At 41.7% G+C, this 25675-nt stretch overlaps 1 protein-coding gene across 17 annotated transcripts in view; it reads left to right on the top strand.

Annotated features, from left to right (window-relative positions):
• The window catches only part of IKZF1 (IKAROS family zinc finger 1), a gene marked incomplete at both ends in the record, with an annotated part of 54170 nt that extends 43736 nt beyond the window's left edge, over window positions 1-10434 (top strand). For 4 of the 17 annotated variants that reach the window (XM_082014531.1, XM_082014541.1, XM_082014528.1 and 1 more), the window contains 3 exons: window positions 825-950; window positions 5344-5478; window positions 9728-10434. In XM_082014531.1, coding sequence (XP_081870657.1) covers window positions 825-950; window positions 5344-5478; window positions 9728-10434 — 968 coding nt within the window. The remainder of the gene's footprint in view (window positions 1-824; window positions 951-5343; window positions 5479-9727) is intronic. The other 13 variants (XM_082014533.1, XM_082014543.1, XM_082014538.1 and 10 more) reach the window with 5 other exon arrangements.
• Window positions 10435-25675: the final 15241 nt, after the last annotated feature.

Below are 25675 nucleotides of genomic sequence, written 5' to 3'. Positions count from 1 at the left end.
CATGAAAATACACCTAGATACTTTTGGCAAACTCTGAGGACTCTGTAGCTAAAAAGGCAATGCATATACTGTAGATTGTGATTAGTTCCTGCAATTGGCAAATTGACATCAATGCATTATAAAACAAGTTGGATGTCTGAGTTTGATTTTTGCTTGAGAATTTGTAAATAAAATTGAAAAGTTAAGCTGTGTAACCATCTAAAATTGTGAAATCACATATAAGGTGACAGTCTTGCCATGCTAAGACAGAAAATTTGGGTCCAGAAGTCCATGAAACTGTATTGTTACTGTGAAATTCATGTAACTACCTACATCTGGATCGGTGCAATACAGAAAAATTTTGTCATGCCATTTCTCTTGAATTTCCAGAAGCAGAAAACCTGTGAAATCTAACATTGTCCTAAAAGAGTTAGGATGATTCTGTTTACATCCGAACAGCTGGATAGTTGTGGGCAGATGCCTCTACCTACATCACCAGTTCTCCCGTTGTCAGTCTGTGGGAGCTAGGCACTAGCAACTCAGACCTTTGAAGGTGTCTCAGTTTCTGACTTGTGTAGATGCTGTTTTTGAAGATGTAATGTCGCAGTCGTTATCTGATATGAATCATCTGAAATCAGTTTGCGGCACCCACAGAATTGGTCCGTTGATGTAAAGATATACAACTAGTTTTCCATTTTATTTTTTTTAAATTGACAAAATCTTTCTTCAGTTCACCATAGTACAGGTTTATTTTTGGGGTGGTCTTTCTTCTTGTTGTTCTTACTGTTATTAATATGCTGTTGAATACCTCATCTGAATCTCTCGATTAATTGTGTTTTCTCCAGTTGGCAAACCCCATAAGTGTGGATACTGTGGTCGCAGCTATAAGCAGCGCAGCTCTTTGGAAGAACATAAAGAGCGCTGTCATAACTACCTGCAAACCATGAATATCTCAAGCAGCCTTTATTCAGGTAATAGACGTGTCTGTTTGGGTATTAATGCTGTCCTGTCACGTACGCAGAAAAAGGAGTGCAAAAGGAAGAGTAGTACCGTTTGTGGCATCTTCTGCATTGGGGAGGCACACACACCTCATATGCATAAGATGGCATATGGATTTATTCTAAGTTTGATAAATATTTGGCTGTTGTCTCATTTTGTTTAGCTGAAACAAAAAGCCAAAGTAAAACTCAGGCATGTAGCAAAACACTTGCAAGATATGGAAAATTTCAGTTCACCATCTCAAGACAGTATGGCTACATCATCTCACCAGCTTTCCCTTTTGTTTGGTGTCATATATGGCAGTACTCTTGTGGACGTATTCTTAATAAAGGCTTAATATCAGTGTTCTAGGTAGGGCTGCAGAATCTTCTGCAATTCTGCACTGCACCTCTCCTCCCAGACACAGCCTTAAGGGGCTTACTTGACCACAGGGACCAACTCATCTAACAAGGATGAGCCATCTGTCTTTGATCTCACTCTTCCAAGCAAGAGGACATGAAGCCAGAGGCATTTAATTTAGCAAGTTTGACTGACACAGTCCAGAAAGGATAATAATTTGTTGACAGCCTTCTTCCCAACTTCCCCTTTAAAAGACAACTGGGGGGAGGTGAGGAGCTGTTGTGCGTCTCTGAGAGACTGGTCTTATGGTGAAGGTAAAGTCCATTTCTTAGAGAATATCAAATCAAAAACTATGCCCAGAAATAGGCCAAGCAGGTATCGGATTTGGATTTTTTTTTTAACAAAGATCCTAAAGATCTATATGGGATTGATTGCAGATTGATGTGCAGTTTTAGATAGAGAATATATGATCCAGCTTCTGTGGTGGAGTTTAAGTCCATCCAGTAAGTTACATTTCTTGCGTATCTTTTTGATCTTGTCAGTATGTGTTATTTGGTTTGTCAAATGACAAAAATGGAGGTTCTCTCTGACCTATTTGCAATGATGCCTCATTTAATATTTTATATCTGGACAGAACCTGAATATGTTTTTACATGCTATCAAATAATGTAAAGTATATGCACATAATGATAGCAGTGAGTACAGCTGAGATGCTTCTGGCAGACAGCATGTTTGAGCAGCGTCCCTTCTAATTTTATTGAGGGGGTGGAGAAAGTATAAATAGAAAAGCTCAATGTAATATACAGTAGGCAGCAATACTTATTCCTCAAAGAGGTGATAGGATTTAGAAGCAAATATTCTGTCTTGGGATTTGAATTTTCAGTGTCTGGCACATGGATTTGAATGCCTGCATGCAGAACATGAAAATCTGTGTGAACGAGGAGCTGAACTACTACTAAAGTCTTAGTAAGCAAAAATGTCCACACGAAACCGGTGTCAGGAATCATAAACTTTAATAAGAAATAATACAGTTTTAGAGATGGACCTTTGTTTATAGCAAATCATGACAGGAGAGTTTACATTAGCTTCGGACTAAATATCTAATATCTTAGTGGGATGAAAAATTAGGGAATTCATGAATGCTTTGGAAGAATTACTTCTTCCTTGCATATACTGAAAGTATCATATAAATCCTTATTTGGTATAATAGAAGTGCTTTTGCAAATTATAAAAAAACCCAGAGGATTTAGACCTTGTATCCAGCCAAAGACTTCACTCAAAAAAATTTAGTACTCAGTTAATAAATCAATTATTTATGTTTCTAAAAAATGAAAATTTCCTGCATTTTTCCTAGTATTTTGCATTCTAATCTATTTACTTCACTACAAATATACCGTTTTGCCATGTTTACATTATTTCTCTTGTAAACTCAAAGATTAAAATGTACAATGAAACAGCTGAGAATGAGTGGGTGCCCTGGGATTTTTAGTGCATTCTATGTTATAGCTAGAAAAGCAAGTAGCTATACTACCACTGTTCTTATAATCAGGGTGTGATATGGAGCTATTAGAGACATAATTCAGGCCCTTTTTTTTTTTCTTTTTTTTCCCCAGACTCAAACAAGTTGGTACAAAAATCTTCTAGGGCATCTGATTTGACATTCTGCTACAGCAGGATTGCTTTTTACAGCATTTTTTAAGTACTTTGTGCGGTATACATAGAAAAATTGTCAGTTGAAAGGACCTAAACTGCTAGAAGCTTTCCATCAGCTTGTAAATCTAACAAATACAATTAAGAAAGTACTTAATTAAGGGAAAGATCCAGCAAAGAGAAGTAAGGAGGGGAACAAGAGATTGTATTTATATTTTATCTTCTGTTTGCTTTCTTTAAGAGAAGGAGATTCAGCATGAAATTAGGAGCCTGCTGAATTTAATGGCAAAATTGTTGTTTTAGAGGACTAGAATCTCACTATCCATGTGAAGTTCTTCTCTTAAAGATATTACTTGGAGTTTTACATTTGAGTTGAGTGGCAGCGTGCTGCAGTCTTACCAGGCCTATATAAAGTAACAGAAAAAATAGTTTATGAATTTTAAAAAGAGTCAGTTACAATTCTTCAGTCACTTGTGGATTTTCATTTGGAAAAATAATTTTTTTTTTTCAGTTCACAGACACCAAATTACAGAAAAATAGTTATCTGGTTGGTAGGAAATTTCAGGAGGTTTCTGTTGCAAAGGCTGGAAATAAGTATGTAATTCGATTTGCCCTTTTTTTTTTAATAGCAGTTTTAAAAGTTTGAAAGTTGAATACGTAACTTACTCTCCCTTGAATTGATTAGCAATGGGATGTTATTATCTCCTAAGGAGATATTTATTGATCATTTCAACTTTTAACTAAAAATTCAATCTTTTGTTTCCCTGTTGAATGGGCTGCTTTAAATCATTCTCTGCAAGTCCCTTCCTGAAGCGGCACCTGGGAGCCTTAACCAGCACAAGGTGCTGGCGTGTGCTTGTTCAGCGATGACACGGTACCATCGATGCCCTTCACTGTTCTGTACCTTCATGACCAAATTCTGCTCCTATCTTGCATTGGTCACAATCTTTAGCATCTTATGTGGCTGGGACATAATTCCATAAGACTCACTGTCACTGCAGTATGTGCTGCTGCAGCAGGGACTCGAGAACCCATTGTGTACTCTTTTGTTTGGTGTTGCAGAGTGTTGTTTTCTAGGACACTTCACCTGCTCCTTCCAGTTATTCACCAGACCCTGATTTCGCATCTTTCAGGAACAACGAAACTTTCACAACCATCCTTTTGTGGCAGTGGTATATTGCCAAAATAACATTGCATAGGAACGGCGTGTTCTCAACTATTGAGAAACACCCAGGTACCAGAGTAATGGGTTCTGTGAACCAGTAAATCCAGTGATAAAACAAATTCTCAGCAGGCACAGAAAGCGAAATGTAGCGGAGTCCTGCACCTAACTGAAAAAGCTTGCAGAGGCAAGGTCTAAAAATCATCTTCTGCTTCTCCCTTTAATAGCAACTCACAAGTTCAGGAAACGTATCCATATCTTAGTAGCAGGTGGAAGTAAAATTAATCCCTTTCTCTCCTGTCTCTGACCTCCCTTGCCAAAAAAAAAAAAAAAAGAAAAAAACAAAAACCAGTTGTGCTGTGATCTCGCTGCATATCACCTCTCCTTTAGACATTGGAAGTCAGAAATACCTTTCCATATGTTTTTCATAGTTGTCGTTTTGACAGTGCATTTTGGTACATCCCTTCTGTTTCTGCAGGAAAGTACTGAAATAAAATGTAGTGAAAGTGAAATAGTCTCCTTTTCCCAGAGCCCCACAGCTAAGCTCCTTTCTAATTCTACGGTGTCTCAGCAGCAGCAGGAGGCTGGGAAACAGGTTTAAGTATTGGAAATCAGTGCTCCACTACAGATGCGACTTCAGCAACTTAAATTGTCATTTCAAGTCTCAAACTGCATCAAGGAAGTCCAGAAGTATTTACCAGGGGAAAAAAAAAGGGCACGGGGAGAAGGGCTGGTGTATCTTGCAAATACATCCTCCACTGCTGGAGTTGAGAAGTTTGTCCGTTTTTCCTGCTAGAGCAGCAATGATCATACCTGCGGTTCCACCGGGAGAGGTGCAGAGGGACCATGCGGGGTGACAGCGGGAGGGCGAAGAGGTGAACTGCTTTGTGCCCAGTATAATGCCAGGACCTCGATTATTCACGGAAACACAGAGTCGCTGTAGAGCAAGGGTGGAGTGATGACGTTACATGCAGGCAGCCGCCTTGCAGTTGCAACCTCATTTTTGTATCCCGAACAAGGGAAACGTGAACATGTGCATAGATTAATCAGCGTGAGGGACTTTGCTACCAAGAGTCAGAATCAGCCTCTGCCTGCTCCTCCTTCCAGCTGGTTGGGTGCTAAAAGACATTAGCTGAGAAACAATAACCTGAAGACAATAGTTCCATTAAAATGGAACAAGTGTGCCTAACCCTTCTGATGTCATTTGATTTCAGTCATAAAAGAGGAAACTAACCAGAGTGAAATGGCTGAAGACCTGTGCAAGATAGGGTCAGAAAGATCCCTCGTGCTGGATAGACTAGCAAGTAACGTCGCCAAACGTAAGAGCTCTATGCCTCAGAAATTTGTTGGTAAGAGTTAAACGTTTGCTGTCTCCTAAAAAATAAAATAAAACAAAACCCAAAAAACATCTCACAGGATTTTTTACTTTTGCTTTATGATTTTACTTGTTTTACTAAATTAGCAATATCTATTTCTATAGAAGCAGATACAGTGATGTGTTGGGGAAAAAAAACCAAACAACTGAACTTCTCCAGCATACATTTCTGCATGTTTAATTTTCCACATCTGGAGATTGATTTTAAGTCTTTTTTCTGTATTTTTCTAATGCTTATGAACCAGATTGTTACAAGATCTGGACAAGCACTTGAAGTTGCCTTAAGAACCTTAAGATAGGAATAGAAGTTTCCTATTGGGAAAGCATTTGACCGTAGTTTCAGGGTTATTCTATTAATTTCTTGGATGACATCCAGATCTGTGCATATTAGTGTTTGTCAAAGCGTTTGTGAATAGTTGAGCGTAGGCTGGCTAATATTCTTCACCCCCTCATAAAGTCTGTATATTTTTACAGCCCAAAATGATCAATAAACCTAGGTCTGCACATAATACCTAAATGAAAAGATCTTTGGGTACATTGTATAAATGATGCAAAAACTTCATGCCCATTTGCACCTAGTAGTTTTTGTCCTAACAATGAAAAAATGGAGGCTACACCTATAAAAATGGAGGCTACACCTATATTGTTGTGTTTGGTAAGCCTGTACCAAGTAGTGGTTACATCAGTTTTGTAATAGTGAGACCCTCAGACAATATTTTGTCAGCTATGTAGAATTAGTCTTAAATGAATAAAAACCTGGGAGATCAGAGGACAGCATATACTCATGCCTAGTTAGATTCTTTTATAATTCTCTGCACATTTGTTTATAATATTATTCTATAAGACACAATCAGAGAAAACTCAAGTCTTTGAAAGAAAACACACATTAAGAAGTTCTTCAGTCAAGTCAAGGCAAAAAAGATTATGGGACAGAAATTCCAAATATACCTTCTTCAATGAGGACACAAGGGTGAAAGGGAAATTAGTATTTCTGAAACAAAGACAAATCTCAGCTAAGTCAGGAGGTGCAACAAAAGGTTTGAAATGAAAGTCCGAGATTGTTTTCAAGTCCAAAGGCAACAATTCAAGGAGGTAGTCAAGGATAAGAAAAGCTTATGCTTATAAAAGGACAAAAGTTTTAGTAGAGGTAATTACCAAAAATACATGGACTATCAGGCAAACTTGATTCATTTAGACACTCTAATAACTGACTGCAGTAGGCAAAATACTAACTCTATGAAAGCTCCAGGAAGACCAGAAGCGTTAAAATTTAGAAGGCACTAGCAAGTATCCTATAGGCAATGTGTCCATGGGCGTAGACTGCCTTTTTCATTCTCCTTTTCTCTCCTCACCCTGAGAAACAGTAAAGACAGCCAGTTTAACCACGAGTTTTAGGAGGGCAGAGTTTCCTGTCAGTTAGTTATTCAGGGTGCGGTGTAGGAAGACAACCTACTGACAGCAGATATTTATGGAAATTTGCTAACCTTCAAAAGGACAAAGTTTTCTGACAAGAAAATGCTCCCAAATCCTTTCCTTTCCAATACTCACCTGCTGCTTCATGTAATAGGTACATTCCTGATTAACACAAGGTTGGGCCAGCTGGTCATGAGAGCTTTTGGGTAATAAAACATGTTTATTGCTCCTGTAGATTACCATGTCATCCCAATCCCCACGCTGAATTCCAGGGAGAAGGAGCAAATGGCATCCTTTGCATAAGGGAAGGAATGTCTGCTGCCTCACTCATTTTTCTCAGGGCTAAATTCATTACCTTTCAAAAGTGAGACTGTTCACCAAATTAAGCCAGTTATCTGTAAAATACTCTCTGTATTCCAAACTGGAATAGCTCCCAGACCCGAAAGCAGAACTGGGCCATCCAAACTAGAAAGTGAGAACTGCAGGTGAGGTTGACACATGTTTATCATGTTAAAACAATAGGCAGCAAAGAAAAGAGAGGGACTAAAAATAAACAAACAAGAAAAGTAAAAAGAGCCCACATGCACTGAGTGAATTTTTATTATTTAGGTACCAGCTGCAGAACTCTGAGCAGTGCAAAGGTTGGAGTGCATCAAACCATTAGCAGTTTAATTTACTTATGCTCCAATGAAATGAACTTTTATTTTTAATGAGTGCAAGTATTACCTGCATTGCCCAGATATAGAAATGATACCTGCCTTACTCAAGTTTGTGTCTTTTCAGACACTCTGCTTGGAAATTAATTTTTCTTATGAGCACTTGATCCTCTCAGTCCAACTACCAACTAGTTATGCTACATAAAGCAAATCCTACCCAAGAAACAGCTATTAAAATCATGCCTTCTGGATGCCCAAAATTTTGTGTATAACGAAGATCAGTCCCACGTTTCAGTGGTATACAGCGCCCATGGAATATAGACGATTTCGACCCCATTTTTTCCTCCTTGAGTCAAGAGTATACATTCATATTAGGAGAGTTTTTCTATATGTAATTCAAGAGTATTTCACAATGCCTATTTTGAAGCTTAAGCCTCAAACTCTGCCTGAAAATTATAGTATTAGAAAGGGTAAATCTAAAGAAAAAAGAATGCACCCCAGTAGAGGGGTGCTCAAACTGGCAGAATAATAGGGAAAGGAAACAAGAAGGAAGTAGAAGCTTGTGCAGCGCAGCTAGAAGGTGTCTGTACCCTACATCCCCTATAGGAACTTTCGCAATGCTCAGTATTTCTTTCTCTGCTTGCAGAGCCTGGACAAACTAGCATGAAACCGTATCTTGTCGGAAATGTAGACAGCAGGACTTTCTACACTTTAGCCCCATCATTGCAATAGTGTCACGCTAGAAGTTTTCTGGGCTCTTCATTGACTTTGAATAGTCAATTTGAGTAGGAACTGGGTGGGAAATTGTTCATAAATTCATTTGCAGATCTGGTTACATTTTCCATGCTCCTAGTAGCATTTCTTTCAGATAAATCAGGACTCTGCAAGGCCTGCCAGCAAATGTCATGTTGATTAGGAAATGGTGACAGCACCTTACAGAGGTGTTTGTGGCTTTCAATGAATTTCCCAAGATCTGCAGAGCTAGAAAATCCATCTGGACTGTAAACAATGTGTTATTGGTAGTCCCTAGGAACCTGTGGGAATTTTTTTACCCCTTTGCATTTGCACAAATTTATTAGGGGCCTGATAACAACTTTGAAGGTTTATACTGTTTGAGAAGACTGTTCAGATTCATAAAATTGTATCTGTGTGTTTAAATAGTTTCTCCCACTCCTAACTTTTACTTTCTGTGTTTTGCTTAGTCCTATCTGTCCAGGAATTTTGAGAAATTGTAGTGAAACTCAGCGTTCAATACTAGGGTATCCAGCTAGAAATACATTAGTGCAGTCTGATTTTTAAAAAATTAGGAGTACCCCCCCTTACTTTTGGCATCCCACATCAGAGTCGAAGTTACAAGTAACAAGTAATATTGCCCTATATAGGGCTTTTTACCTCATAGGGAAAACACATTCCAACTACAAATGCAATTAAATTTTTTCCATGGCTGTTTTTCTTGGCTGTTCCTGTAGATGATAACTTTTTGACGCAAAATTTCTAGGATCATGAGTATCTTCTGGTAATGTGTCTAACATGGCTTATTTAAAAATAAGGTGTTGGGGGGAGGTGGCAATATGAAAAGTTAAGTCTTTGTTGATTTTTCTCCGAAATGACATTTGACCACATTGCTGACGTGGGTTATTTGTAAGAAACTGAAGGTGTAAAACTAAAACATAAAATTTTCCAGTCTAACATTGTAATATTTTAGGGAAAAATATTGATAATGTGCTCCATGCTCTGAAGCACGAAGGCCAGTCTCACCGTAAGTGTGCTGGTACACTGTCTTCACTAACCACAAAGGCATGCCTCAGCTCACTGTAGGAAGCAGATGAGGGAATTCTGTTAGAAAGGAGAAAGAGAGGATGAAGTACTCCATCTGTAGCTCCCATGAGTCCCATTATAATTATTTCCAGAATCTGTTTTCAACCATTTACTTTTCCAAAAGCCTCAAATTATTTTGCAGGTTAAAAAAAACCCCACCAACCAACCATGTTTCTGACCAGCTATATTAGAGAATTATGAGTACCTCAGGCCAAATTTCAGGGGTGGATTTGATCAACTCTTTTCTTCCATGTTGCTGTTTTATTAATCCATGATGATCAGTCCCTTAATCATGTAGGAATCAGCCCTTTAACTCCTGACTGTTTTTCACTGCAGGTGAGAAATGTCTGCCCGATCTTCCATACGATGCCACCACCAACTATGAGAAGGAGAACGAGATCATGCAGACGCATGTTATAGACCAGGCCATTAACAACGCCATCAGTTACCTGGGGGCAGAGTCCTTGCGTCCCCTTGTCCAGACACCGCCAGGTGGTTCTGAGGTGGTGCCTGTCATCAGCCCCATGTATCAGCTCCACAAACCTCTGGGGGACAATCAGGCTCGCTCCAACCATACAGTTCAGGACAGCGCTGTGGAAAACTTGTTGCTGCTTTCCAAAGCCAAATCTGTCTCCTCCGAACGAGATGTCTCTCCCAGCAACAGCTGCCAAGACTCAACAGATACAGAGAGCAATAATGAGGAACGCAGTGGTTTAATTTACCTGACAAACCACATAGGTCCCCACGCAAGAAATGGCATCTCTATAAAAGAAGAAAACAGGCAATATGATGTCTTGAGGGCAGGTACTGACAATTCTCAGGATGCTTTCAAAGTGATCAGCAGCAATGGGGAGCAAGTGAAAGTTTACAAGTGTGAACACTGTCGAGTCCTCTTCCTGGATCACGTGATGTATACGATCCATATGGGCTGCCACGGGTTCCGTGATCCTTTTGAATGCAACATGTGTGGCTACCACAGCCAGGACAGGTACGAATTCTCTTCCCACATAACTCGAGGGGAGCACCGTTTCCACATGAGTTAAAACTCCTCCGGCACAGATCTAGCCTCAACAGCTGCGCTACTGGAGCTGCACGAGCCACAACAGCAACAAAGTGCAAGTCAGCTGGACAGTAAAAGTACAAGAGAATCAACAGTTCAGCTGTCTTCTCCCACAAGAAAAGATTTTTCCTTTTGGTAGCATGCATTGCAACTCAGTTTTCTAAAATGAGTACTAAAGTTTTTACTGAAAATGTTTGATCACCAAAAACCTTTAATAATGTAAGTAGGAGCTTTTGTAGTCACATAGCTGAAAGCCCTTCCCTTAACCGATGCTTCTTGCAAACCTCCCTTGCCAAAACTGTTACCCATGCGCAGGATGCACGATGAGGATGCAACCGGCAGGAGTGGCCAAGTTTTCTCTCTTAACACCCTGAGCGCAGGGCTCTTTCTTACGCCAGATGTATGTTTTTTGACTTCCTGGTATTATCTGACCCTTTTGGGAAGATTAAACTCAACTAAAGATGGAGGGGCCCATCTCAGATGACTTCACGGACAGATGGGGTGGGATGGGACCCCCCAGCCAGAGGGTTCTGAGTTGCTTGGGCGGTAAAAAGCAGAATGTTTCCACCTGCAAGGGTGCTGCTGGTGCTGACATCACGGCATGCCTTGTCCGTGTCACTAGGCAGGCGAGCAAGTATGTGACAGATAGAATGAACACCCTTGTAACATACTATGTGAAGTATGAACTGCATTTAATGTATAGCAAAAGGGTATTCTTGGCTCTTCTTTGAATAAATGTTTTCTCTCCCTATTCAATAAAGCCCCACTTTTCATTAAGCAACCCCTCCCTCTCGCTGCATAAACAAGTTACAATGTATTTAATTTTTGTTTCTTTTTTAAGTTTTAGTTATTTACGAAAGTATGATATCCAGTTGAGAAAAGTACTAGCTAGAAATAAGTGTGGGGAAAGTTTCCTTATGCACATTTTTCATCTTTTTAAACTGCCTGGAAAACATTCAAATGTCTCTTGCTTACATATGAAAAAAAAATCCCATTTTGCTTACACAGAAGACGTCCTATTGTAGGACGGCCTATTGTGACTCTACTCGTAAGTGTTGCACTTACTTACTTAGTTATTTTTAAAACACTGAGATGAATTAAACCAGCCAGTCAAAATTGTAGCCTTCTCCTTTTTTTTCCTGGCACTTGCTGTTTCATGAGGGACCAAGCCCTCCAAAGGTGCTGAGAACCCTGGCTTCCTATTCAACAGATCATTTCACCATGTGCTTTAAGTTGCTTTTACTTCAGTGGAAGCAATCTTAAGGTTAAAAAAGTAGTGTTTCACTGAATGGAGGCCAGAGACTGCAGCACTTTGCAGAGTGCGGTATAGCCCACCAAGAGCTTTCTCCATGGTGGGTTCTGCTGCAGATACTGTGACTTCAGTTAGAATAAAAACTTCCACGACAAATAGATTTTAACCCCAAACACAGCTGATATAAAAGAAATACTTTTTTTAAAGCTTCAACTTAACTTCCTCTTCCAAATAGTTCATTCCTCTCCCTGAACACCCTCGTACTTGAAGCTTGGGCAAAAAAGAAATTTTTGCAGCCACCTAAAAACCTGTCATTGGTGCTGCAATACTTCCTGGGCAACATTCATAAAAATAACCCGTCTTATTACCTTAATGTATAAATACTTCAGCTCTGCATAATAAATGGATATTCTGCAATAAACACAATCATATAACCAACAAGACCAGCAGCCTTGTCGTACAGTAACCTGTTCTCTATCCACAAGTGCATGCAAGCACATGTATTTATTATAAAAGAGATTTGATGGAACCATGAACGCTTGTACCTAGGCCAAGCTGGCCTGATATGCGTAGCTATATTTGAGATACATTTCCTATACATACATACTGTTGCAGGCACGCAGAGTTCCTTCTTCTGCTTTCGCTTTTGCAGGTGTAAGTCAGGAGCAACAACAGTGAAGTTAGAGGAACGGTACTGATGAAACGACGAATTACGAATACAAGCTTTTACAACCTCATGTCTTAGCCTTTCATGCCAACCGTGAGACACTTGTTTCACAAGACACATGGGCACAGAGGTGCGTTTACACTGGCAGTGCCGGCATGCCTGCCTCCCTAGGAGCTTTGTCACCAGGTGTGAATGCTCTGTATGAACACCCACAGACTGATACACACACCCACAGCAGCAAAAACAAATTACTAGTACACGTCAGGTAGGCTAGTCCATACAGGATGGCCAATGGCCCCCTCCAAGATGAGTAGCGTAAACGACAGGCCCAAGGGCAAGCCCCTCTACTCCCACATTACAACTCGGTTGCCTTAAGAGACACTGTTGCTTGGTGCCTTCAGCCCAAGACGCCGTGCAGGGGCTGGGCACAAGGAATCGCCGGCCACTTTCACGCCCCAGCTATGGTTTTGCCATCGGTGCCTGCTACACGCTCAGCTTCAAGGCAGGCTGTACCGGGCAGGTATATTTTCCAAATATTTTGTATAGGAACGACCTGAAGAGGACCTTCATGCGGGGAGCTTACGGTGATGAGTTTCCTTTAAATTTTTTTTTAATAAAGTTGAAATGGGTTCATTTTTTCACAGCTGGGAGGGGTACACCTAGCTGTTCTTAGCCCTCTCCACTTCCGACTGATACCAACCACGAAGGGACAAAGTAATTTCCCAGCGCTGCTGCAATGCTCTGTGTGAAGTCAGATGTTGGCTGTACAGAAACACTCTGCTTTTATTGCTCAGACACCTCTTTCCTACTGCTCTTCAATTTAGGCCACTATATACCCCTTGCCATATTTTTTTTTTAACCCTTCATTTTAAGACGCCCCAAGCTATAAAGGGGAGGGGACAGAAGCTTACGCAGGTGGGTTTGTTCCTCTGCTTTTACTAAAATCCAACACAAAGAAAGCCACGTTCATTAACTGTGCAAGCAAGCATAGCTCCAGTGGAGTTTGAGACTGCCTTGAACTTGGCTTCTAAACGTGATTTCCGATTGCCGGGTAGGTTCACTGCCTTCGCCACATCTCTGTGCACACACGCACGTGTATGAGTTTCTGTGTCGCTTTTCTCGTCGACATGCCCATGCCCTGTCTGTGGTTTTGTGTATCGTTAACATTTTGTATACATATGTATGTGTGTATATATCTAAAATGGTTCATATGACATGATGGTGCACTGTCAATCGCAGTGGGTTTGTTTCCTGGGTCTGGAGTTCTCTTATTTATGCTATAGCAGAATATGTTGATGTTGTATATTAAAAAGTACAGTAGTATAAGTAAGTATATTAAGACACAGTGTATCCGAGGGCATAGTCTAAAGGCAGGAACAAACAGCATTCTCTGTTCATGAAGGGGCTTTTTTAGGTTTGCTTTTTTCAGTGTTTTTTTCTTTTTTGCACAAAATCGTCTTCAATTTGTTTAGAAACAAGTGTTTCAATAATTTTATTTATGAACATATGAAAGGATGGCAAGAAATTAGGACGTTGTGCATGCGTACATCGAAAAACTGTGCCCTCAGAAAAATAGTTTAGGGTAATCTCCCCCTTTCTCTTTTTTTGCTATGCTGCAATACCCTGATATGGTTTTAGCTGAACCCTAAAATATGTAAATATTTTAGTAAATATGGTGAATGTCTTTAAGTTTATACCCGTTTTAAAAAAGTAAAAAAATAACCGCTTCCCAGCCCTTCCCCAGACACTGCCTTTTCTAATAGAAAAGTTGTACTTACACACTTCTTCTTTTGCTGTGATTTTATATTGTAACTTCATCATTCTTTGAGAATATTGTATTTAAAAAAAAAGCAGCAAACTTCATAAAAATCGGAAATGTTATTAAATTATGTCTGCAAATTGAGACGCATCTTTTAAGACAGGAGAACATGGTTAACAAAACCCCAACCCCAGAACATTCCTGGCATGCTCCCGGTGGGCGAAGGAGCCGTCCGGGGCAGCGGGAGGCCCTGTGCGCGTGGGGGCAATGGGTGGTGAGATGCTGACGGGCGGCTCCGCGGGCAGCGAGGCAGCGCCGAGCGTCCTGCACGGCCTCGGCCGCTGCTGCCGCACCTGTAGCCCGCATCATGGCGAGCTCATTCTTCCTCTCCTCGCGACCCGCCAGCCAGCCGGAGCCATTACAGAACACAATTACTTCTGCATGTGGAGTCATGGTAATTCAAAATAGAACGCTGAGAAATTGTTTCTACTGTTTGCCACAATGAAGGTGATTTCTCTGCAGGTGGCCCCGTTTCCTTCAGATTCCCGCACAGTAAATTTCACATCACGTATTTATTGCAAACACCGGTTATAAAGTTTTAGAAATATTTCCATTTGTAAAACCGTATTATTATGAACAAAATGAGAGATTAAAAAAACCCCACCAAACTCTAATGGTATTGCAATCAATTCTTTTACAGGTTCCCAAAATCTAAATTTTCCTTAAGTTACTGTGATATGGTTTCATCATAAACTATGACTGCTTTTCTATAAGAAGGAACCTCTTAACGTCCTAACTCTCTTGTTCGCCATCATAGCTAGTTCTCAGTAAATGAAATAATTAACTACAAATTTCTGTTTCAGCAGGTGGCTTTTCTGCAAAGTAAAGATGGTCTGTTTAAATAATAACAATAACAACAAAAATAGACCAAATGTAATATTCCCAATCAATGTTATTAAAGCCTTGAACCAAAGTAGAGACATGCACAGCTTTACATGCAAGTTTGTGTACCTAACAATCTATTCTGGCTATCTATCTATTCCATTTCAAAGACTTTCTTAAAAACATCATATTTATATTTCTTCCTACTCCCATAGCTTGATAAAATTACCTCAGAAACTGTTGTAGGCGCCAAGATACGAATTGCTATACTGACACAACTACCAGGAGTGAGTATTTTCAGCCTCAAGTCCCCAGACAGGCTTCCCAATCCAGACAGAAGCATCTAAACACCAAAAGAGTATTAAGACGTGCTCAGCAACCAACATTTTCTACTTAGTCTTTGAAATCAAGAAACACACTAAAACACACAAGATTCTTTTAGTAGGTATCAAAATGAGAACTCGGAGCCAGACCTGGAGCACACAGATCTGATAATGTAACAATTTCCTATTTTTTTAGGTGCGGGGGGGAAATCGCTCAACATCTTATTTGGGAAAAAGGGGTTAGAGATGCTCCTGACTTTGCCAGTCCACTGAGGGTATATATAAAACCAATGCACTGGTTTTGTCAGCTTGTGAGATGGTCAAAAATAAAGGAGAAGCTTTCACTGAAAGCTTCAAGTTTCAGCAGCAGCGACAATTTGCAAGCTGAAAATGTTGCAACTAGAAAACCAAAATGTTTGATTTCTGAAACAAACTGTTCCTGCCTGTCTCGTGGGTCAGAGCTCCAGGGCATCCTTCCCTGCTACGGGCCAGCCAGGCCGTGTCCATCATCAAAACACACAGTCAGCTCCTTGTCTGGAAGGAAAATGGTGCATGAGAACAAATTCTGGTCCGAATGCATCATGAAAGAAAAAAAATCCCTCAGACCTGGCCTGTGGAAGGCCACAGAAGTCTTAATCTTAAAGGAGGTCGATTATCCCAGTTCCTGAATTTTATTTTTTGATGCCTCCTTTTTTTGGCTACACAGACTTGGAATTTTCAGGGCTGCTGAACATGCAGTTCTCATTAAAGTCACTGGCAGCTGCAGACATGCAGCGTTTCTGAAATCCTGCCATAACTGCCAGAAGATGGGTATTCAGAAAACAGGACGGCTAAAAATTTGCAGAGTTTCACTGAAAACGGGATAGGCAGGAGTGAGAAATCCAAAGCCGGGCTGCAGACGGCAGGAGTTCATCACACGTAAAGAAAAGGATGCGGTGAGCACGGCTGAAACCCCGCTCTTGCTAAAGGAGCAGATCCCTGGTAACTGCAGCGAGACTTTTGCTGCATTTAGCATTACATCTTTTTTTTTCTTTTTTTTTTTTTTTTTTTTGGGTATAAAGTAAGGTCTCACTGCTTTAAAGCCTGTCCCAGGACACGGAACAATTCCCGGTTTTATCTGTCCCGACCACACGTATGAAACACGTGAGTGATAGAGGGCAGCTGCTGCTGTCGCTGCCGCTGGTGGCGGCTGCAAATCACACAAACCAACGCCTTCCTGTCCCTTGGGAGAGAAGTGAAGGTTCTGGTTTATAAGCAGTTAGAGAAGAAGGGGGGGGAAAAAAAAAAAGAAAAAAAAAAATCTACACCTTGCAGCAGACAGTGAGCCCGGGGCTGGCGGGTGAGGAAGTTAATCAGCAGCGAGCAGGCTGTTCGGGATGAGGCCAAACAGATGGCTCGTCTCTGAAATGGCAAAACGGGAAGCAGATGTGGCCACCGCTTCTCCCCATGCATAACCGGGAACCAGCCGGTTGGTGAGGAAATTTGCATAACAAGGATAATTTGGTATCAAAACTGTCCCTAGAAGTGATCTGAATGGATCTGGGCACAAGTTGACAGTTTTCACTTCTTGTTTCCCACTCAATGTTCAACCAGATTAAATTTTAGTTTTGAGCCCACTGTTTGCCTGAGGTTGCTCTTGGCTGTCTTCTAGGGAAACCCGCCACGCAGGCAGGGCAGACTCGGCGGGTGTCCGCTGACGCTTTTGGGGCCAGAACCCTGATCTCTCTGCAGTCAGTCAAAATTTCAGGGACCAATTTCAGCTGCCTCCGATTTTCCATTTGAGGTCCATAAACTTCACGTCATCCTGTGAACACCCAGCAAGACCGAGCCTGAGCGAATACCCTCTATTTGCACGCACCCGAATTCACAGGGCCTGGGCACGGGTAGAGCACCAGCCCAGGCTAACGCCCTTTGTAAGATCCTCACTGCCGAGAGCCGAGCCGAGAGCCCCGGATGAGCCCAGCACCTCTGCCCGTGGCCCCCGGGGCACCAGGAGATGCTCTGGCCACAAAGCCTCACCAGCCTGTCAGAGCCTTTGCACCCGCCAGCGCCGCAAAAAAAAACTTTGCTAAAAAATCTGGGAAAATAACATGAATATTGAGGGGGCAGTTTAGCACGTAGATATGAGGTACTACAAGTAAAGGAGGGGTTTCTTTTTTCCTATTCCTCCCTATTTTGTTTCAAAGGACAGCGTAATGCCTATTTGACTACAGCTTTTCCTTCACAGCGTTCCTGTTGCATTGACAAGGACTAAATATACTGTAGCCTTAATACATTATAAAAATTAAAACAGAGACCCAAAGAGCTCTTAGCATTTAGGGAGGTTCAAATCTGGATTCGAACACTCCAGTTTTGTTTCACTGACAGTTGTAGTATACAAAAAAAAAAAAACCTTTATCATTTTAGGGCGATTCCTGCACGTAGCCATGGGAGAGAATATAGGCCCATTCTTGATTGTGTTGGAGAAGAAGAAGAGGAATAAATACCTGCTGAAAACACGTATTTGCAGGCACTAAACAGAAGCTTTGTTATACGAACTTTACTTTTTTTTTAGCACAGCACATGTGTTACCTCCCCACCTCAGAAGTCCCACTCTGAAACATTCGCCAACTCTTCATTTTTGCATCGCATCCAGTCACTTAGTTCTAGACTAATTATATATATAGTATTTTATTTGCATAGTCTAGCAAATGCACATGGGAAATGCACTTCACATACGCATATATGTAGGGGGTTTTTTTTGGACTCATTAAATATTGGTACAAATTAGAATGATTACTTCTGCTTTGGAAACATCTGTCTCACTACCCCTCTGTAAACGTAAGCTGCCTGAGACACAAACCAGTTTATAAGGTCTAATGTTGCTAGTATGATAGTACCTGACAGGAGAGTTTCTACTGCAGTAACCAGAATAAACCGGAATAAGTGAAAATAATCAAGCTGCTGAAGAACACACAGCATTAACCGGCCCTGCAGTTCACGCACACACAGCACGCTGCTTCTCCCCCAGTCACAACTGGGCTGCATTTAACTGACCCTAAAGAAAGATCGGATCCTGATCAGCTGAAAGAGTGCACAAGAAGAAAAGCTAGGGTGGTTTTAGGAAGATCATGAAACACAATATTAACAGACTAAGGAGCCTAAAATTAAGGATGTTCAAAAAAATTCCAAAGCCCAGACCAGGAGAAGGAGACTATAGGTGTCTGCCTGAGTTTTGTTAAGTAGTTCTTGATAACTGAGTCGTAATTTGGTCATTGGAGGTAGGGGCAAATGTACCAGAAGTGATAGGAAGACCAGAAGGGAAATGAAGGGTGGTAGAAGATTGGGTGGAAAAATTAACACATCAAGTTCAGCAGTGAACAAATTGCTCTCTACCACAAGGGTTATTACCATGGAATTAAGAAAAGCCAAAACCCGTGCGTTTCAGGAAAAAAAAAAAATTATTATACCCTTCTTAACAATTGCATGTCTTTTATATTATGGAAGAGTTGGCCTCTTCTCTTGATTATCCTTAAATGTTAAATCAGTTTGTGAACTGAAACTATGTTTTTTTGGACTTTAGCAACTCGCCCCCCGCCCCCCAAATCCAGACAGCCAACGCAGGTGTTCTCGCTATTCATTCATACTTCCTTTTTTCTTCAATCCCTGACAAAGCAGAGGCTCACATAGTGTAAATCTTTTTTAACAATCCTTTTCATGTTGTCATTAATGTTAAAAAAATCACTTTTTTCTTAATATCCCAGTCTCTGGAGATGCACAGTTCTAGAGAATATCCATTTTTGTTTCAAATACAGGCAGTGTGTAGCTCCTGACTTGGGGGGGGGGGGGGGTGATTACAATAAGTGGAATTCTCTTTTGTGTCTCTGAACCAAAAATGAATATAATTTCATCTTATTATCTTTAAATTTATTCTATAGTTTCCAAAATACAATTTCTGAAATGTTGGTAAACAGCAGCACTACTGTGAAACTATTATATCCTTTCCCCTTCCCTGAAAAGGAAATTGTAGCACAAAAAAGCCCAAATTCCTTACGCAAGATCTTGCAACAAGACTTTGACAAAATCAGGATCGGTAGCCAGGTGTTCTAACACTTCTTACTCTCCGGCTACCCTCTTCAGCGGGTAGTAAATGCAAGAATCCACATTTGCAGACCCTTGCACTAACTCCTAAGAGCTGTAAAAAGGCTACAAGTCTAAGAATTCAAATCAGGCTTTAGATGACATCAAAGTGTGTGTATATTATATATACATACACTATATGTGTCTAACTCAAAATACTGAACAATTTCTATATTTTCAACCAACAATTCCCAGTTTTCCTTTCACTTCTTACAGTATCTAAACATACAGAATATTTTGGCCAGACATGCAGAGATACGTAATGCTTTCCACAATCAGTTGGTGAAGTTAGACAGCTTTTGCCTTGCGATCGCCTTTAAATAACGCAAGGAAAGGGAAACACTATGAAGAAAGGGGCCCTCGGCCTGCTGTATGGCACTGCAGACCCTCTTCCAGTTCTCCTATGGACACGTAAGGAGCTACTCAAATAACAGTCTTTTATGGCAACCAATTAACAAATTGGGATGCTCTGCTAAGCCTTAAACACACAATGCGAGATCACTCTATTTACCCTCCCCACTATCTCGGGTAAAAATAAATAACTAAACGAAAAGACCCAGCAGGGCGATAGCCCCGGTGCAAATACTATGCGCCAAAGAAAAAGAAACCTATGATGGCTTTGGTCAGCCGGCTAATTTGCAACAGAAAACAGAAGCCTTGCTGGAAACTTTGTGCAAATACCAACGTGCAAAATAGAAACTTCAGATAAGCTGTGGAAAGAGGGTGGGATTTCCAGAAAATAGGGAAGGACTTGTTACACCCTCCTTGTCAAATTTTGCAGGATCACCACAGCTTCTCTGGAGAAACTGTGTGCAGAGGGGGAAAGTGAAGAGCTTTCCTTTTGGTTCTGCTTCTCCTAAATAAACTGCTTGCCTAATTTCCTTTGCAATTAGAGAAATATTCGACTCAAAAACCCATCCTCTCCATATCTTACTGCGCTGGCTACGTTTGCCACCGAGCCTCTGGCCACTTGCATAATTTTATATTACGAATACTGTAATTATACCAATACCTTACTTCTTCTCAAAGAAGTATGCCGATTATACGTAGCATTTGCCAGGTTTGGGGTTTTATTTTCCCATCACTGCAGTAAAATTTTTGGGTTTTGCGTGGTTGCACTAATCTCGGGCAAGGGAGAGCCGCCGGGGCAGCGTGAAGCGGGAGGCTGGTGCCGTTCAGCAGCCCCCAGCGGCGCCTCGCCAAGAGGCGTGCAGGGCCGGCAGGCCACGGCCCCCCGCTGCTTCGCACCAACACAGGCCGCGAGGCAGCCCGCCTTCCTCGGTGTTTTCTGGTCGCCCGTGGAGCGTTTTCTCCCGAAAAGCAGAATAAATGCTTTCTCGTAGGTGGGCTGGCAGGGACTCGCTTTCTAAGCTCTCCCCCGGCGACCGCCTCCCGGCAGCACGTCACCCGGGGCCCTTCCCCGGCCCACGCACGGCCGGCGTCGCCCGCCTGGGACGCGGCCTGCCGAGGCCCGTCAGCCCCTCGAGGGCCTGAGCTGGAGCAAGGGCACGGGGCGACGCCAGAGGGAAGCAGGAGCACCCCAGCCCCCGCCCTGAGCCCCCAGCCAGCCGCCTCAGGGGCGCTCACCCGCCTCCCCTCTTCGCTGCCGGACGGGGGGTGCGGTCAGCCCCACAGCGCGCCGTGGCGAGGTCGCGAGCCTGTAGCTGGAGAGGAAATACGTGGAAGAAAGGAACACACAGAGGTTTGGTGGCAGTGGAGAGGGGAAAGTAAATTTACACGATATAAAAAAAAAAAATATTGGGGGAGCAGTCAAATACGAAAAATAATTTCTTCGGAAAACTGCACTTTGCTCATTTTTGGCTTCTTTCGACTAAGCTTGCCTCTGCATCAGGAAAACGCTGGGAGGAATGAAGAAGGTAAACGTAAAAAAACACTGGCTTTTGCAGTTAGCTTCCTGAAAAGTTTTATTTCAGTGGTAAGAAAATAAAACCCCAAACCTAATGAATGCTATGTATAATCAACATAAAAAAAGTGGGCTTGGAAACAGGTCCTGCAAAGATGCATGCTTTAGAGAAGGGATTTATTTAATTTTTTTTTTTAGGGTAGCCTCATATTAGTTTCAATTTTAACTATATATGAAGAAAACAAAAAAAATAAAATAGGGATTTTGGTTTGACTTATGGAAGTCTTGCAACACTACATAACAAATTCCCAGACCCCCCAGAGTACCTTAGCTCACTTTACACACAAAAATCGAGCACAGGATCTGAGAGTGCACCTCTCTCCGTCCCATAGGCAGAACAGCTATGTTACACAGGAGGCTGCTCCAGCGGTCGCCCCTAGCAAGACTTCAGTAGCGCACGTTCAGACCACAGGCAAGAAGAAGAGTGAGATGGTATCACCATTTCCTCTCTCTTCCCTCAGACGACTGGGCTTTAAGGCGAACGCTCCCTTCAGAAAAGGGAATTGCAGCGCCATACGGCTCTCCCTCGACCACCCTCGCCGCCGCGCCGTGCCGTTGCCTTTCCAGGGATTTGCCGAGTGGCACTACCGTGCTGAAGACCGAATCTATAGTCCAGTAGCTTGTTGGTTCAGCAGGAGGCATGGCTGAAGCAAGCTGCCTGACTCAAAGCGCGTACGCTTCCTGTTGTTGGCAGAAAGCGAGACCTCACGCCGTTCCCCCTTGCTTCCTTTAAAAACAGTGCCAGGAATTGATGTAAACTGGCTGCAGGGCATCTGACCCACAAAGCAGGGAAGTGAGAAACAGTAGGACTCGGGAAGATAGAGCAATATTAGCCACCTATATCTAAATATAATCGGGGTTTTATGTACATTTGATCAATGATCTCAGATGGCATCACTGATTTTCACTTGAAATGTGCTCAAGGAGCTGAAGTCTGCAGCAGCTCTGGAGAACGAATTCTCCAGAGAAATCAGTCGGGTGGTTTCTTCAGTCACGAAAACTCTCTACAGTGCCAACCACAAACGAGCATGCCTGAGGCTGCCCAGACAACTCAGTCGAACATTAGCAGAGGAATCACCCAGAAAGTTAACTAACTACGCGGCACGCAGGAGTTCTGTCTTCTGCGACTTCTCTCAGGAGGGTCAGGGGAAGGTCCCTGCACGGCCGAGGTAAGAGCGGTGCCAGATGTTCCACCCTGTTACGACAGCACTGATGATTTTTACCTGCGAGAAAACACGAAGAAAGCAACAAATGCCATTTGCTACCCAGCAAAACTCAAATGAACTGAGACTGTTGACTTAATTGGACTCAGCCCCTGTTACTCACCTGTTATGTACCTACATTTCAATGCATTTTCAGTATCTTCAGCCTGGGAGACCGCTCATATCTGCTCATTTACTCTGCGATTAAAATTCCTAAGATCAAGGATCAGTTTCAACGCAATTGCACTGTATCGGGATTTTCACCTCTTTTCCCAACCCCAGTGTAGTCTTACAGCCTGAGACACAAGGTAAAATCAATTTTTTAAAATCCTTTCTTTGTTAAATAGGGAGTTCTAGAGATACTAGGCTGGTTTTCACAACTCCCTCCACAAAAAGTTTCTTAAAAAGTCCACCCAACGAATCAACAATAATCCTTAATAAAATACCAGTAACAAGTCATTAATACTGGATGATTTTAAGTGACAAAAGAAGGAAGAATAACTTTGACCACCCTTGAGCTTTCCTTAAGAAACTGGGTGGACTTCTTTGGGAAAAGATCTCCATCTGGTGGCAGGCTATAAAAGAGATCGAGTCGACGCCGCAAGAGGTGTTCCTTTCCCTTGAAAAGACTGCTGCTACTGGAATGGAGTGAATTTCTTGGGGATAATTTTTTCCTCCATAAATTTCTAATATAAGATAGGCTGAGCAGGGCACCTTGTAGTCTTGCTGAGTCTGCCCTAAATGCACGTCTAGCGAAAGCATTCGAGCTCATCTGGCTCAGGTTGCCCACCACCCAACTTTTCCTGTGGACAGCGCTGCGGGGAAGACACCCCCTGCCCATGGATGGTGCGAAGCAGCAGTACCATCGCCACCACTGCAAGCAGATTTGTCCAGGATAGTAGGACTCACCTAGAGGCGATGGCTCTACCCCTCTACAGCGACGTAAACAAGGCGGTACTCCTGTCCCACTGCTGTAAGGACAAAACGACTCTCAAAAGATACCTTTTTTTTAATGGGGATTACGTTATACAGATAACAGGTGACCTTCTCTGGTATGAGTTACCCCTTCTCTGAGGCCACTAGAGGAGGGGTTTTTACTATCATAACTATGTGGGGAGTTATACTACCATAACTATTCTTAAAAGCACATGAGAAATCATTTTCATGAATGAAACTACAATGGGTCAGTCCCCAAGATGCTCAAGTTTGTCCCTTCTGAGACGTTTACAGACAGACCATTAGTATCTATTTTTAGTAAATGACAGCAAAAGTTTCAGAAAATTTCACTTTGACTTGTCTTGCATTTCTTTGGTGGACAACTTCTGGTCTGGGAACCTCTGATATCACATTGTTTTAGTTATCCCAGTTAAATTTTTGCAGTCAACTGTGAGACTTGCTGTCATATGACAGTAAGGCACCACAATAAGCAGGGTGGCACCTTTTAAATTTATCATTAAAATTGTGGAAAAAAATCACAAGGGATGTTCAGAAAATAACACAATAATCACAGGACCTGGGAACAAATTACCTATTACTTCCTCTCCCTTGTCACTGCAAGCATGTTTTCTACCTCTTCTTTCACTCGTGTTGTAGCTATACCTGCCCAGAGTTTCTGTGACCTGCTTGAAGGTGGAGTTTTCCTTTTGTCTGATTTTATGCCATCACCGCTAAATGTACGCTTTTATACAACATCCAGCCATCAACAGATATTGAAAAAGTTATCATCATTGCCCTAATAACCTCAAAGCATACACGTTTATTTGCATCTTTACACATAATCAGTTTACCCAAAACACTTTTCAATTTTCTCTGTTGATTCTTTTCGAATTTTCTCCCTTTTTTCTAGTTTGATGCCAAGTTACAGCATTCTTCGAGAAGCTGCCACCCGAACAGCTTGCAGAAACCAGTTTATGTCCTCTCTGGAAAAAAATTCTCCACAATTTAAGAAAAAACAGGTCTCTCTCATTCTACTTACATGGCTATAGTCTTCACTATAACAGATCTATATCCATTCTGTAGTGCAAAGAATTGTTATGCAAGAAATACAATATATCGAGAGCATTCAAACTCCCTATGTCAATATCTCGCACCTCTTCTTATTTCTTTTCTTTTCACATTTGGAAAAAAAACCCATAGGTGAAATAATAACAAAGGCCCGAGTTTTCCTTCTTCAGAATATTGAATTAAATATACAAATACAAGAAATTTCATGACAACTCTTGTAAGAAATTTCATTGGTGACACCAGATCTGCAAGGATAAGCAGTCACTAGTTGTAACTGGCACAAAATAAAATCATTTGGAAAAGGAAGAAACAGACTTGTAGGTCTTAATCACCACGGAGTAATATTTCTAACTGGTGATGCCTATAAACCAAAATTATTCTGTGTAACAGGTTCAGGTGGAAGGACGATCCCAACTGACACAGACATCCTTTCCTCTGGCTTTAAGTAAAAAGCTATCAAAAGGCAGCTTTATTAATATCAGTAAACAGAGTAAAAAAATCATAGAACCTACTCTAAATTTAAAAGGAGAAGCCTAAGAAAGTTCACCTCTCATTACATTTTAACCCACAGTACAGAACTCAAAAACTGTAAGAATTGGGGAGGAATTTCCACAAGCCACTGTCTGGAATTTTGTGATCTACTTCTAAGAAAAAAAGCCTTTTTTTTTTTTTTTTCCCTAACCTCAAATACACAGTTACTCTAGATGGTCTTTCAAAGCAATGCATTAGCAGACCCATCATTTAGTTTCATCTGCCCAGGTGTTTCCACTTTACAAAGCCCAGTGGGAATTTCAGGATGCAGTATTCCGGTTCCAAAAGCAGGCAAGCTAATCTGAAATGGGAATTTTCTATCAGCACAATGTAAGGAAAGCCTCAGCGTGGCTTTGGTGAAAAGCTCAGCCCAGCCCAGCTGTATTTCTAGCTTGGATGTTTGACCATGCTGCATACACCGGTAGCCAAAGGAAAGCGGGGCGTGTTCAGAAGTACGGCAGAACACAAGACGCCACCCTACCCATGAAGTCTACAAGCTAACTCAACTCACAGAGGGGCACGCTCAGGTTTGGGGTGTTACCAGGGAATTTGAGAGACCAT

The sequence above is a fragment of the Phaethon aethereus genome (assembly GCF_964289735.1).
Source record: "Phaethon aethereus genome assembly, chromosome: 2".
NCBI classification, from domain to species: domain Eukaryota; kingdom Metazoa; phylum Chordata; class Aves; order Phaethontiformes; family Phaethontidae; genus Phaethon; species Phaethon aethereus.
This window is presented reverse-complemented; position numbering and strand designations above follow the sequence as displayed.